General features: G+C 43.2%; 1 protein-coding gene across 1 annotated transcript; it reads left to right on the forward strand.

The window, feature by feature from the left end:
- Positions 1 to 9,467: 9,467 nt before the first annotated feature.
- Positions 9,468 to 10,496, forward strand: LOC106835922 (melanoma-associated antigen B1-like). The gene has a single exon (XM_014848525.3). It carries the CDS (start codon positions 9,468 to 9,470, stop codon positions 10,494 to 10,496), a length of 1,029 nt encoding a protein of 342 aa, XP_014704011.1.
- The last annotated feature ends 2,390 nt before the right edge of the window (positions 10,497 to 12,886 follow it).

Raw genomic sequence — 12,886 nt, forward strand, 5'->3', positions numbered from 1 at the left:
TCCTTTTAATCCTTATTTCTCTTTCTTCCTCTGTCTGGAGCCATTCAGCCTGTCTATCTTCGATTATGCTAATTTGCTCTTCTATGGAGTCTATCCGGGCATTCAGGGAATCCATATTCTGTTTTATTTGGTCCATTGTGTTTTTCATCTCTAGCAATTCTGTTTGATTTTTATTTATAATTTCAATCTCTTTTGTGAAGTAACTCCAGAACTCGTTGGCTTGTTTCTCTATCTTTCTCTCTACCTCATTGAGTTTTTTGATTATAGCTGCTCTGAACTCATTTTCACTTAGTTTACCTATTTCCAAGTCCTCAGGACTTAATTCTGTGTTTTTATTGTTTTCCTTCTCGTCTGGGGCTTTTATAAATTGCTGGATGGTAGAGGAGCGGTTTTTTCGCATGGTGGTAGAATTCGGTTGCAGTTACAGCCTGTCACCACTAGAAGGGGGTCGAGAGCCGTGTGTTCTGAGCTCTCTGCCTTTGGGCAAGATGGCGGCACCCAGTGTGCTTTGCCGGGAGGGAGGGGTGGTTTTTCTTGCAGGCCAATCTGGATTAGGATCAGTTCTGTTCTCTGGTCTCCTGGGGCCCTGGGTTTATGGGGTTCCCGGCGCATGGAAACTTTCCCCTGTCAGCGGGTTTCCACTGTACCGGCCGTGGGAGTCCTAGATGATCCCCTGGTTGCACAGCCCCTCCCCTGCTCCTTCCAGGACCCGCACAGCAATCCCAGACTCTAGGGGAGGGAGCAAAGTTCTCTCCTACCCCCTTCCAGCTCCTCCGAGGCCAGCCGCAAGGTCTCCGTCCTCTGTCTTTTGATACTGTAGGTCTCTGAGTCCTGGCATTAGGTTCATTAGCTGAAATTCAGGGTTTTTTTCCAGTCCTTTGATGTACTTTGGAGGGGAGAGAGTCCCAGGTCAGCTCATCCCACCATTTTGCTCCACCCCTCCCAAACTTACCTGGACTTCTTACACGTAGAAACTGAGATAATAAATTTGTGTTTATTTATCCTGCTAAATCAGTGCTAATTTATTATGCAGCAGAAAAAGAAAATGAATACAAGAACAGTAGTTGACTATATTTAGCCAGATATTAATCCTTTATTTTAATCTTTCTTCATTCCTTATGTGCCAAGGTTCTAAGCCTAAAGTGGTTATCTGGTAACCATTTTAACAATAGGTTTATGAAACAGTTGTGTAAGTAGGAGTTGTTCACTCCTGTCAAAGTTGAGAGTAGCTGGAAGGAGGTATGTGGAGCCGAGGAGAAGGCAGGCCTTGTTTGGAGCTGAAGGTAACCATGATTGATGAAATAACCAAGATAGCGTCCATCCTTCTCCAGTTCCCTTCAGCTTATGACACTGTGGACTTATTTCTGGGTGACTCCTTCCACATTTAGGGCTAGATTGTCAGCCTCAAGCTTTTCCCTCTGGAGATCCAAATACCATTAGATGGTGGAGAGTCCTCATTTACACACTGCCAGGGCACAACCTGTCCTGAGTTGCAGGAGTCCACTTGCTAGAGAAGGAAGCACATTGGGATTGCTCAAAGCTTCCTGATCTCTCTCCACTCACAGTAGCCCTGACAACAACAGAAAGAGAGATCATCCCCTTGCTCCAGTAAGTATTCTACACCCCAGTGTGGGCCTCTGCAAGAAGGCCTCTCTGATAAACAGCAGAATCTGCAGGGTATCTCCACATGGGCAAAAAAGAGGGAGAGGCCCAGGCTCCCGATTTCTTCACCCCATAGCAGGAACAATGGTTCTAGTGGAGAAGGAGGTGGGACCCTGCTCCCATCACATGTGGACAAGCTAGCAGTGCCTCTAAGTCAGTAATGTCTTCCTGGTTCTCTTCAGTGTGCCTATAATCAGAGCTATATCCCCTGGTCACTACTGTCTATAACACTACTGTCCAGGATATGTTTTCTTAAGGTCCAGAGAATGACAGGTCACTAGGGGAACTGGAGTAGAGGCAGATGGAATGAACAGATCATTTTCCCAGCTAGCTTTCTCCCAAGCCAGTGCTAAGTCCTCAGGCACTGTTCTCTGAAAGTGAAGGCCCATTATGGTATCCAGGCCAACTAAGAGGGGGACAAAGGGGCTGAAGGAGCTGCCATTTTTCAGAAGGAACTGACATTTCTTGTTTTCAGCTCATATTATCCCCAGTCCTTCTGTTACTTAATTGACTGATGTCTCCATTTCCTTTTAGCCCTCTTCCTCCAGATGCCCTACTTGACCCATGCTGGTGTCTCCCCAGCTGCAGAAAATCTGGATTCCTTTTGCTCTTCTCAACTGTGATGTAAATTTGAAAATTATCATCACAAATATAAACGAATGTCTTTAATCCCCTCTAGAACTGGATTTTGTGTCCAGTGTGAGGAAGTGTTCTAGTTGCATTATTTTTCAATTTGGAGATCCAGTTGTTCCATTGTCGTATCTTAGTAAAAGACTGTTCTTCACTTCACTGCAGTGGCAGTTTTAATAATCAGAGGTCTATATACAAATGGGTTTTTGGGACACTTTATTCAGTCTTATTGTTCTATTTGCTTATATTGGCAACTATACCACAAATTTTTAATTACTACAGTTTAAAAAAATAATTCTTAATATCTAGTAAAGTAAATCTTCACTTTTTTTTCTTTATCAACTGTATATCAACTCTTCTTGGCCACTTGCAAGTAAATTTAAAGTTTAGAATCAGCTTGTCAAGTTTCACACACAAAACCTATTGAGTTTCTTTTTGGGGAACTGGTATTAAAATACACTGTAGATTAAATTTGGGGAGAACTAACATTTTTACAATATTGAATACCTTTTTCCATGAACATATGATGTCTCTGTTTACTTAGGTTTTCATTAATTTCTCTATATAATACCTTTCATATTTTTAATTTTTTATTATATACTTTATATATAAATATATATATGCGTATATATATATATATATATATTAGGCACCAGGTATTTTTATGGCAATTTAAAAGTTATGCTTTGTTTAATTTCACATTCATATGTTTGTTGTTGCAGAAACAAAGTGCATGTTTATATATTAATCTTATACTCACAACTTTTTAAAATACTTTTATTGATTTAATAGTTTACCTTTAGTTGTTGTTATTTCTGTAGATATCATTTACTTGTCAGGTAACATAACTTCTTTTATCATGAGTGAATGATAAATTTTATAAAACAGTATTCTGCATCAAGTTAGAAATGATTTTTTCTCATTTAATCTGTCCAAGAGGTCTACCAGCCCTGGACCTATTCATTCTCAGATAGATTCCTCACTCTTCCCCTGTTCTATTCTCTACTATAAAATATCTCACTCCCATTTCGTATGCTCTGTGCTCTCTGACACCTGGGTGTCAGCTCAGTTAGGCCAAGAAGTGGTGACAGCTGGAGATTAGAGCCCAGGAGAATCAAAGTGCCCAGAATTTTTCAACTTCTTCATCTCTGGAGCAGGTGGCTTCCCCTTCAAGGCTACGATATCTCCATGTCTCCAACTTCCTCCAGTAACAATTCCTTTTCTCTTTGCTCCTCTGGTCTAGAGGTGTAAGTGCCTTCTTCAAGTTGCTAAATATTGTTTTGCTCAACTCTCCCAGACTGGCTTTTGGAGTAGCAAATTTCCTGCACTAAATTCTCCAAGTGATATATTTAGAGTTATTTCTGTTTCCTGGATAACAGTTGACCAATTGATGTATTTCTTTCCTATGAAATCCTCCTTTCATTCCTAAGAAAAACTTAACTCTGTCACATATGTGTGTATACACACACACATATACACATATATATATTCAAAAATTCTAAGAGTATATTGGAGAGATTTATTTAACTTTTAAAAATTTCAAGCACAACACATAAAGCTCAACTGTATTATTACCTGTGGGAAACAGCCCAAGTGGCACTCAGATATTACAGCCCTGAATAGATTCATTAGAAAAAGAAATATCTAAAACATGCAAATGATTCAAGAGCTACAGAAACAATAGCATATTACACCCAAATAATTAGAAGGTAGGAAATAACAAAGATAAACACAGAAATGATGAATTAGAAGACAGTAAAGCTGGCTAATGAAAGTCAGTTCTTTGAAAACATTTCTATAACACTTTCGGTAGGTATTATCGATTACAAAAGAAAGAAGCAGAAATAAGTGATATTAGCTAAATAAAACTCTATAAAATATACCTGCAGAAGAAATTTAAAGGCTAGAAGAGAACACTATAAATACTTCTACCATTACATCAGGATAACAAATGTTGGATAAGGAAAAGTTTCTAGCTAGAGAATTATTTTAGCTAATAAACACAAAGGAATGATAGACTTACCATTCTGCAGCCCCTAATGGATTAATGGATGAGGGTGATGATCCTCAATGACTGCCAACATCACTGCAAAGGGAATCACAGACATTATGTATCTTCTAATGGAAGTGCACAGTGTCGCCTCTGGAGTAGTGTTACCAATAAACAAACAAATAAATAAATAAAGCTTCATCTGATTAAGCTTCTTCCTATTACTATTGAGGATTGTTGATGCTGAGTGCCAGGTATATTGAGTTCATTAGTCTATTCTCTGTACTGTTTTATATATTTGAGAATTTCAATGATAACATGATTTTATTATAAATAGTATGCCTTTAAAAATTAAAAAGTCCAATTGAAATGGAAGATTTTTTAGCAAAATATAAATGATTAAATAGTTCCACAAAGAAACAGAAAACTTAATCTGACAATAAAAAGTAAAATTATAGCTAAAACCCAAGGCACCCTCAAAATGCCCCCGGACCAGCCAAGTCTGGGAATCCTTACACCAAATAGTGAAGGAGAAATGCATTAAAATTTTACATAATCTCTTCCAAATTATACAAAATGATGGGAAATGACTCATCCACTCTAATGAGCTAGCTCTCCTTGATATAAAGACCAGATAAGGATACCCTGAAAAAAGAACACTTGAGTCAAGCACACTCATAAAGAGACAAATATCTTTAATAACTTCATAGCATATAAAATATAGCAGCGAATTAATAAAGAAATAGGCTGTGTCAAAAAAATGTAAAAATGATATCACAAAAAAATGAATCAATTCACTACACTAACAAGGGAGAAATAGTAATTGATCACATGCAGGGGTAAAGAAAAAGTTTTTGTTTTTTTTTGAGGAAGATTAGCCCTAACTACTGCCAATCCTCCTCTTTTTGCTGAGGAAGACTGGCCCTGAGCTAACGTCCATGCCCATCTTCCTGTACTTTATATGTGGGACGCCTACCACAGCATGGCTTTTTGCCAAGCGGTGCCATGTCCGCACCTGGGATCTGAACCGGTGAATCCCGGGCCGCCGAGAAGCAAAACGTTCAAACTTAACCTCTGCGCCACCAGGCCGGCCCCAGAAAAAGCTTTTGATAAAAATTCAACACAAATTCATGGTAATAACTTTTAGCAAACTTATCAGAATGGAATTCCCATATCATAAAATCATCAGCAAATACACACAAATGTGAAATATTAGAAGCATTCCCAATAAAGTCTGGAAAAATACACAGAGGTATGGTGCCATAACTCTGGATGTGAATGCATAGCAGGACACAGCCACACACAAGAATAAGAAAATAAATAAGGGGTATGAATAATGAAAAGAAACAGATAATGGTACCAATATGATCCTATTATTTAAAATATCTAAAGTAATAGGTAAACACAATATTCAAACATATGAGGACCATCATAAAGCTAGCATATAGAAAATCACTATAGCAAAATCAGAAGCCTGGGCACACAACATCAATAACTAATTAGAACACATAATGGACAATATACCATTCACAACAGCAACAATATCTAAAATGTACCTAAAATGAAACTTTACAAAAATGTACAAGATCTTTATGCAGACAACTATAAAAATTTACTGAGAGACTTAGAGAAAAAAAAAGCCCCAAATAGAGCAGTATAATATGTTTATTCATGGGAACAGAATATTGTAAAAAATGTCAATTCTTAAATTATTTACAGATTTAGTGCCTTACCTATCGCTCCCAAGATGACAACCAAACTTGGGCAACTGTTTCCTGTGCCCAAAATCAACCCTGGAAAAAGTAAAGAAGGAATATACAAAACAGTATCAATAATAACAGTAAGACAATAATGAGAAACCCCTGAGGGGCACCAAGTCTGTAGTGAACTAGTACTTGTGTGGGGGTAGTTGGAGGCATGCCCTGAAGTTGAGACAGGTCTCTGTAGAAGACAAGATCAGTTGGAGGAAAGGTTTTAAAGTTCTTCCAGTGTGTCCTGGGACCATGAATTTCTGCTGCTTCACTGAAGGAACCTGAGGCAGCTCCTCAGAGCCCATGTGCCAGCACCATGGGATAATACCAGGATGGCACCAAAGTTTGGGTTGGTTGAGGCAGTATGAGTCCAGAGATTGTCTTAATAACTACTTTAAACCCCTTTTGTTGGTGAAGACTGAGCTGTTTTGTATGGTCATCTTAATAGAATATAAGGCATGAATGAAAACAGAATAGTGAGAACACTGGAGATCTATTCTCTTGGCAAATTTAAAGTATACAATACATTATTATTAACTACAGTCACCATGATGTACAGGTTTCCAGAACTTATTTATCATATAACCGAAAGTTTGTACTCTTCGATTAATATCTTCCCCTTTTCCCTCACCCCTCTCTGGTAAACACCATTCTAATGTCTGTTACTATGAGGTCAACTTTTTTTTTTAAGATTCCACATATAAGTGAGATCATGTGATATTTGTCTTTCTGTGTCTGGCTAATGTCACTTAGCATAATGTTCTCCTGGGTTCATCCATGTTGTTGGAAATGGCAGGATTTCTCACCACACACAGAAAAGGTAACTCTGAGAGGTGATGTGTTAAATAGTTTGATTATAGTAATCATTTCACAATGTATGCTTATATCAAAACATCACCTTGTACAATTTATGCATATATAATTTTTATTTGTCAAAAATATAAACAAAAATATTGAAATAGAATAGCAAGTATCACAGTAACTGCACATAAGGACAGAAATTCATTGCAGGAAATTTTGAGCAATGACATTGATATCAGCCAAGAGAGGCCCCCAGCAGAGCTGGCAGGCTAAGGAGCACCCCACTTTCTCCAGGGGGTTCTTATGGACCATGGTGGGGCTAGGGAGCTGAAGATAGAAAAGGAATTCCAGAACTGCTAGAACTCAGTGCAAGTTCCCTACCCCCAAACACTGGACCAAACAGGATTCTCACACTTTGCAGCCATCTCCAGGAGGCCTCAGGCAGGAGTGGCCAGATGACGTGTTCTTGCACTTCATATCTTCAGTCTCAGGGAGTTGATGTCTTTGGCGTGTGTGGTTGGCCTCAAGTCAGCAGAGGGGAGGTAGCCTGGCACCCACAAGGAGTCAAGGGAAGACACTGAGAGGATTAAGGGGAACACCTACCACGGGAAGGGGGCCTCAAAGAGCCCCTCCCCTACTGTCAGGTTTGGGAGGCCCCAGCATGGCTGATAGGCTCAGACCACCCAAATACTTCCTACTGGGGGTTCTAAGGGAAATGAGATCTTTGGTCTGAGGCCAGTTGACTCAGTTCAGGAGGCAGAGAAGTCCCACGTCCTGCTAAGAATCAGCGAAAGGCCTGTATGTGAGTCCTGCGGGACTCTCCCCCCAGAACGCAGCCCCGCCCTCCCCAGAGCCCACCCTTGCTGTCCTCCCGTGAGGCCCAGACGGGCATGACCAGAAGTGGCCCTCCTAACTTTCTCTTGACGGCACTGTAGGGTGTGCGGCCTTGTCTGAGAGCTGTCTGCTCGGGTAAGTAGAGGGAGGAGTCCCATGTCTTGTCAGGAGTCGAGCTGTGAAGTATGCTGAGTTAGAAGTGTGGGGACATGCCCTGACAACACCAATCCCCCCTGCTCCCTGAAAAGAGGTGCCGCACAAACCCGCCCCCCCCCCCTGCCCCGCTCTCGGCCCTGAGGCCCCAACATGGCTGTTAGGCCTGAAGTCCGTTAGCTTCCCCGCCGGGTCTCAGGGAATGAAGGCCTTGGCCGGAGGCTGTGGACTCTGGCTCAGCTCAACAGAGGGAGAAATCCCAGGGCTTAAAGAGTGAAAGAGAGAACCCTCGTGAGGATGGAGGGGACTGCACATCCCAGAACGAGGGCCACACAGAGCTCTGATTCTGACATCAGCCTGGGAAGGTCAGGGCAGGGCTAAAGACTGAGGTGTTCCCTCGCATTGTCCTCGGGAGAGTCAGGGAGGTAAGGGCCTTCATCTAAACGGCTGGCAGCCGGTCAGCAGAGGGAGGGTTTCCAGGTCTTGCCAGGAGTCAGGGTGAGGACCCTCAGGCCTGTGAGACCTCCTTCCCCATAACAAAGGCACCTCAGAATACTTCCCTTGTCAGCCCTGGGAGGCATCAGTTCCTTCTGGTAGACTACAGAGAAGTGAGGGCTATTGTCTGAGAGGGGAGGTACAGGCCAGCAGAAGGAGTGTTCCCAGGAGTCGGTGGAAAAGCTTGAGTGAGGATCAGTGGGGCCGTCAACCACAGAGCCTCTACCTGTCTGCTGCAACTTTCAAGCTTGGTTAAGGTCTGGTAGATGTGGCTACATAGTCACTCTCACTTCCTCCTAATGAGTCTCAAGTAGGTCCTTGTATTAGTAGTGTGATAGCCCTCAGGTCAAGAGAGAGGAGCTCCAGGCTGTACCTGCAGTCAAAGGCAGAACCTAAGTGAGGACTCAGGGAACCACCCACCCTGAAGAGAGGGGACAAGAGAGAACATGGCCTGACCCCTCCTGTCAATCCTTAAAATCCCAAGAAAAGACTGTCAGACTGAGACTTCTCATAACTTCTTATATCAGGTCTAAGGGAGATTAGAGCTTTGTTCTGAAGGTGCAGCCACCAGTCAGGAGAGGGGAGGGTCCCAGGACCTACACAGAGCCAAAGTGAGGATTCTGCATCATTCTGTGGACCCAACTAACCCAGGACAGAGGAGCCTTCACATAACTGTTTAGCACTGGGTGCCCCCAACTTAGGGTGGTCTGAAGTGCTCGCTCCTCTCTTCCTTCTGGGTACCATGGAAATTTGTAGTATCAACTTCAGATCCGCAGAAGGGACTAGGGGTGGACTCTTGCCAACAATTGTCCTCATGACTCTGAATGTGAACTGAGAGGCCCTCCTTTCCCTGAACAATGTTGGTCCCCCTGCCAGCCCCTGCTTTCACCCCAGTAACACCCAGGCAGGGCTGTCGGGCTGTGGCTCAAGGCTCACTCTTAACTTCCTCCACAAGGTTCTCAGGGGACAGGCTGACCAGGAAAACAGGGGCCGTGTGCCCTCAAGGACCCTGCAGAGGTGGCCTTGGTTAAAGCCAAGGTGGAATCTCCCTGATGAAGGTGCTCACACCATCTCATCCTCCCTCCTCCAGGTGCCCTCATTGCCTGCCTTCCTGCCCACACTCCTGCCTGCTGTCCCTGATCAGAGTCATCATGCCTCGGGGGCAAAAGAGTAAGCTCCGTGCCCGTGAGAAACGCCGTCAGGCCCGTGGTGAGACTCAGAGTCTCAGGGGTGCTCAGGCCACTGGAGCAGCAGCAGAAGAGTCCCCCTCCTCTCCTGTTTCTTGGGGTACTCCTCCGAGCTCCCCTGCTGCTGGCACTCCCCAGGAGCCTCAGGGAGCCCCAGTCACTAGCTCTCCTGATGCAGGTGTTTCATGCCCCAGATCTGATGAAGGTGCCAAGAGCCAAGATGAGCAAAATGCAAGCACCTCCCAGGCAGCAACGTCCACTCAGAGCACTCACAGAGATCCTCTAACCAGGAAGGTGAGCATGTTGGTGCAGTTCCTGCTGGAGAAGTATAAAATGAAGGAGCCCATCATGCAGGCAGCACTACTGAAGATTGTCAACAAAAAGTACAAGGAGCACTTCCCTGAGATCCTCAGGAGAAGCTCTGAGCACTTGGAGCTGGTCTTTGGTCTCGAATTGAAGGAAGTCGACCCCAGCAACCACGTCTATATCCTTGTCAGCAAGCTGGGCCTCCTTGGCAATGAAAGTCTGAGTAGTGATAAGGGTTTGCCCAAGACCAGTCTCCTGATGACACTCCTGGGCGTGATCTTCATGAAGGGCAACCGTGCCACTGAGGAGGAGATCTGGGAATTCCTCAATGTGTTGGGGGTCTATGCTGGTAGAAAGCACCTGATCTTCGGGGAGCCCAGGAAGCTTATCACCAAAGATTTCGTGCAAGAAAAGTACCTGGAATACCGGCAGGTGCCCAACAGTGATCCTCCATGCTATGAATTCCTGTGGGGCCCCAGAGCCTATGCTGAAACCAACAAGATGAAGGTGCTGGAGGTTCTGGCCAAGATCAATGATACCGTCCCTACTGCCTTCCCAAACCTGTATGAGGAGGCTTTGAGAGATGAGGAAGAGAGAGCAGGAGTGAAATTCGCAGCCAGGGCTGCCAATATTGCCAAGGCCACTGCCCCTTCTAGGGCCAAGTCCTGCAGCTCCTCCCATATCTAGTGAGGTCTGGGGCAGGTTTTTCGCTTTGGGTTTGAAGAGAGCAGTCAACCTTCTAAATAGTTGAGAATAGTAGGAGCTGGAGGGAACAAAATGTATATTTTCTTACAGTTTTAAAAGAGCATTTAATCTTTTAAGTAGTGAGGGGTTGAGGTGAGATTAGTTTTAACAAAATATGTATCTTCTTTTTGTTCCTTTTCCACATGAGTAACTTCTAGGTAAATATAAATATGTGATAGATAGAGATATTCAATATTTTTTCCAATGTTATTCCTTTTAATTGAAGGTTTATTTTGCTTCAGAATATGAATATATGAATGACATGGCTCTCACATTTTTTGCTGTTTAAAAGTTACAGTTTTGGAATTTTTAAAACAAATTGAAAATAGTCAATATTTTGTTCATGATCTAGACAAGCTAATGCAGCATTGGAGCAGGATTTTCATGGAGATGTGAAAGAATCCAACAGTAAAATGGTTGGGGTCACAAAATGGAGGAAAAAAATAAAAAATTATAATACGTTCAATTATTGGTTTGCCTTATTCCTTTTAGTCTTTCTTTTTGTAATATGAAAAGATATCTACCTGGATTTGCTTAGCTTATTAAAGAATGTTTGTTTATTGTAGAACATTGCATATTCTCTTACACCTACTGGATTAAGAAAAAACTCTGATGGGAGCTTGATATTTTTGGGATTCAAAATAATCATATAATAAATCTCAATCATTAAAAAAACCAACATTTCCCAGTCAGTATGCCAAGTCCTTTATAATACAGTATGTATATTTCAACATCCCTATAAGATAAGGCTTACACATGAATAACTTGCAAATTTCTCAAGTTCACAAGGCTGGTAAGTGATAGAGCTTAGATTAGACTCTTGGTTTGGATTTGTCTAAAGCCCACATTTTTCCAGTCCTTCTAGCATGTCTGACTTTGTGTCTCTTAATTCACATTTTTCCCCTCACTGCTCCAAAATATATCTCAAGAGATAAAAAGAAGGACTCTGTACACAAAGCAGTGGATTGGAATATTATAGCTAGGGCAATAAGAATACCAACATAAATGAGAGAGATTTAAAGAAGAAAAAAGATAATATTCAGTGACAATATCATCATCTACATAAACAAAGTCAGTTAGCCTCAAAAGATTGGGGTCTCAAAAATCATTCTGGACACACTCTTCCCTGTAGAAAGTAAATCTTGTACAACAGAAGTCACATAAGCGGCTAAGTCTTGACAGAAGGAATAGATCAATGTGTTTTTTTTCTCAGATAGCCCACCACCTGTCCTGGGGCCCTGTCTTGTGCTTCAGCTTCCCCATCTCACATCACTCCTGGAATCAGGACCTTCTCTCTGCAAGGTTGTGATAGGGAAACTGTTCAAGATTTGGTAGGGATGTGACATTTCCCACGAAAGGAACCACTGACTCCAGAACAATAGGTTCTCATAGAGCCCCACCCCTGCTGTCAGCCCCTGAAAGACCAAAACAGTTGTGGCTGGATGTGGCTCATCCTGACTTCCGCCTTGGAGGTCCCAGGAAGGTGATGACCTAGGCTGAGGGCTGTGGCCTCAGGTAAACAGAGGGTGGACTCCCAAAACTGGTAAAGATGAAGACCCTGAGTGAGGAAATGGGGAGCACTCAACACATGACTGATGGGGTTGCACATAGCTCCTCCCCTGCTGTTAGCCCTGGGAGGCCCAGGGAACATCTGGCTGACTAAGGTGCCCCCTGACTTCTGCTTAGAGGGTCACAAGGAGATGAGGGCCTTGGTCTTCAGGTTGGCTGTACAGTTCAGTAGAGAGTGAAATTCTGGGCCATGGCATGTGTCAAGGTAAAAATCTTGTATAAGGAATGAACTACCCCAGAAAAGAGGGGTCCACACAAAGTTCCACTTCAGCAGTTGGCCCTGGGAGGCCACAAATGGAGCCTTTAGGCTGAGGTTACCCCTCATTTGCTGAGGGAGGAGAGGTCTCAGGGACTTGAAATCTTCGGACTAATGAGGGAGGCCCCATTCAGCAGAGGAGCCTAACAGAAGTCAATGTGGTAGCACCCAGTGACAATAAGGGTGCTCTTCCCAGAAAGAAGGAGGCAACATACAGCCATGTCCCATTGTTGGACCTGGGAGACTCAGGCATGGTGACATGATGAGTCATACTCACTTCCCTCCAGGGCATCTCATGGAGGTGAGGGACCTCATCAAAGGGGGTGACCTTAAAGCAGCAGAGGGAGGATTTCCAGGTTGTTCCAGGAGTCAAGGTGAGGACCCTGAAGACTAAGGGGACCACCTACCTCTTAACAGTGGGGCAACACAGAATCCTTCCACTACTGTTAGCCTTGGGAGGCCACAGGCAGTTGTGGCCAGATGAGGCAAATTTCACTTCTTCCTAGGG

The sequence above is a fragment of the Equus asinus genome, chromosome X (assembly GCF_041296235.1).
Source record: "Equus asinus isolate D_3611 breed Donkey chromosome X, EquAss-T2T_v2, whole genome shotgun sequence".
Taxonomy (NCBI): Eukaryota; Metazoa; Chordata; class Mammalia; order Perissodactyla; family Equidae; genus Equus; species Equus asinus.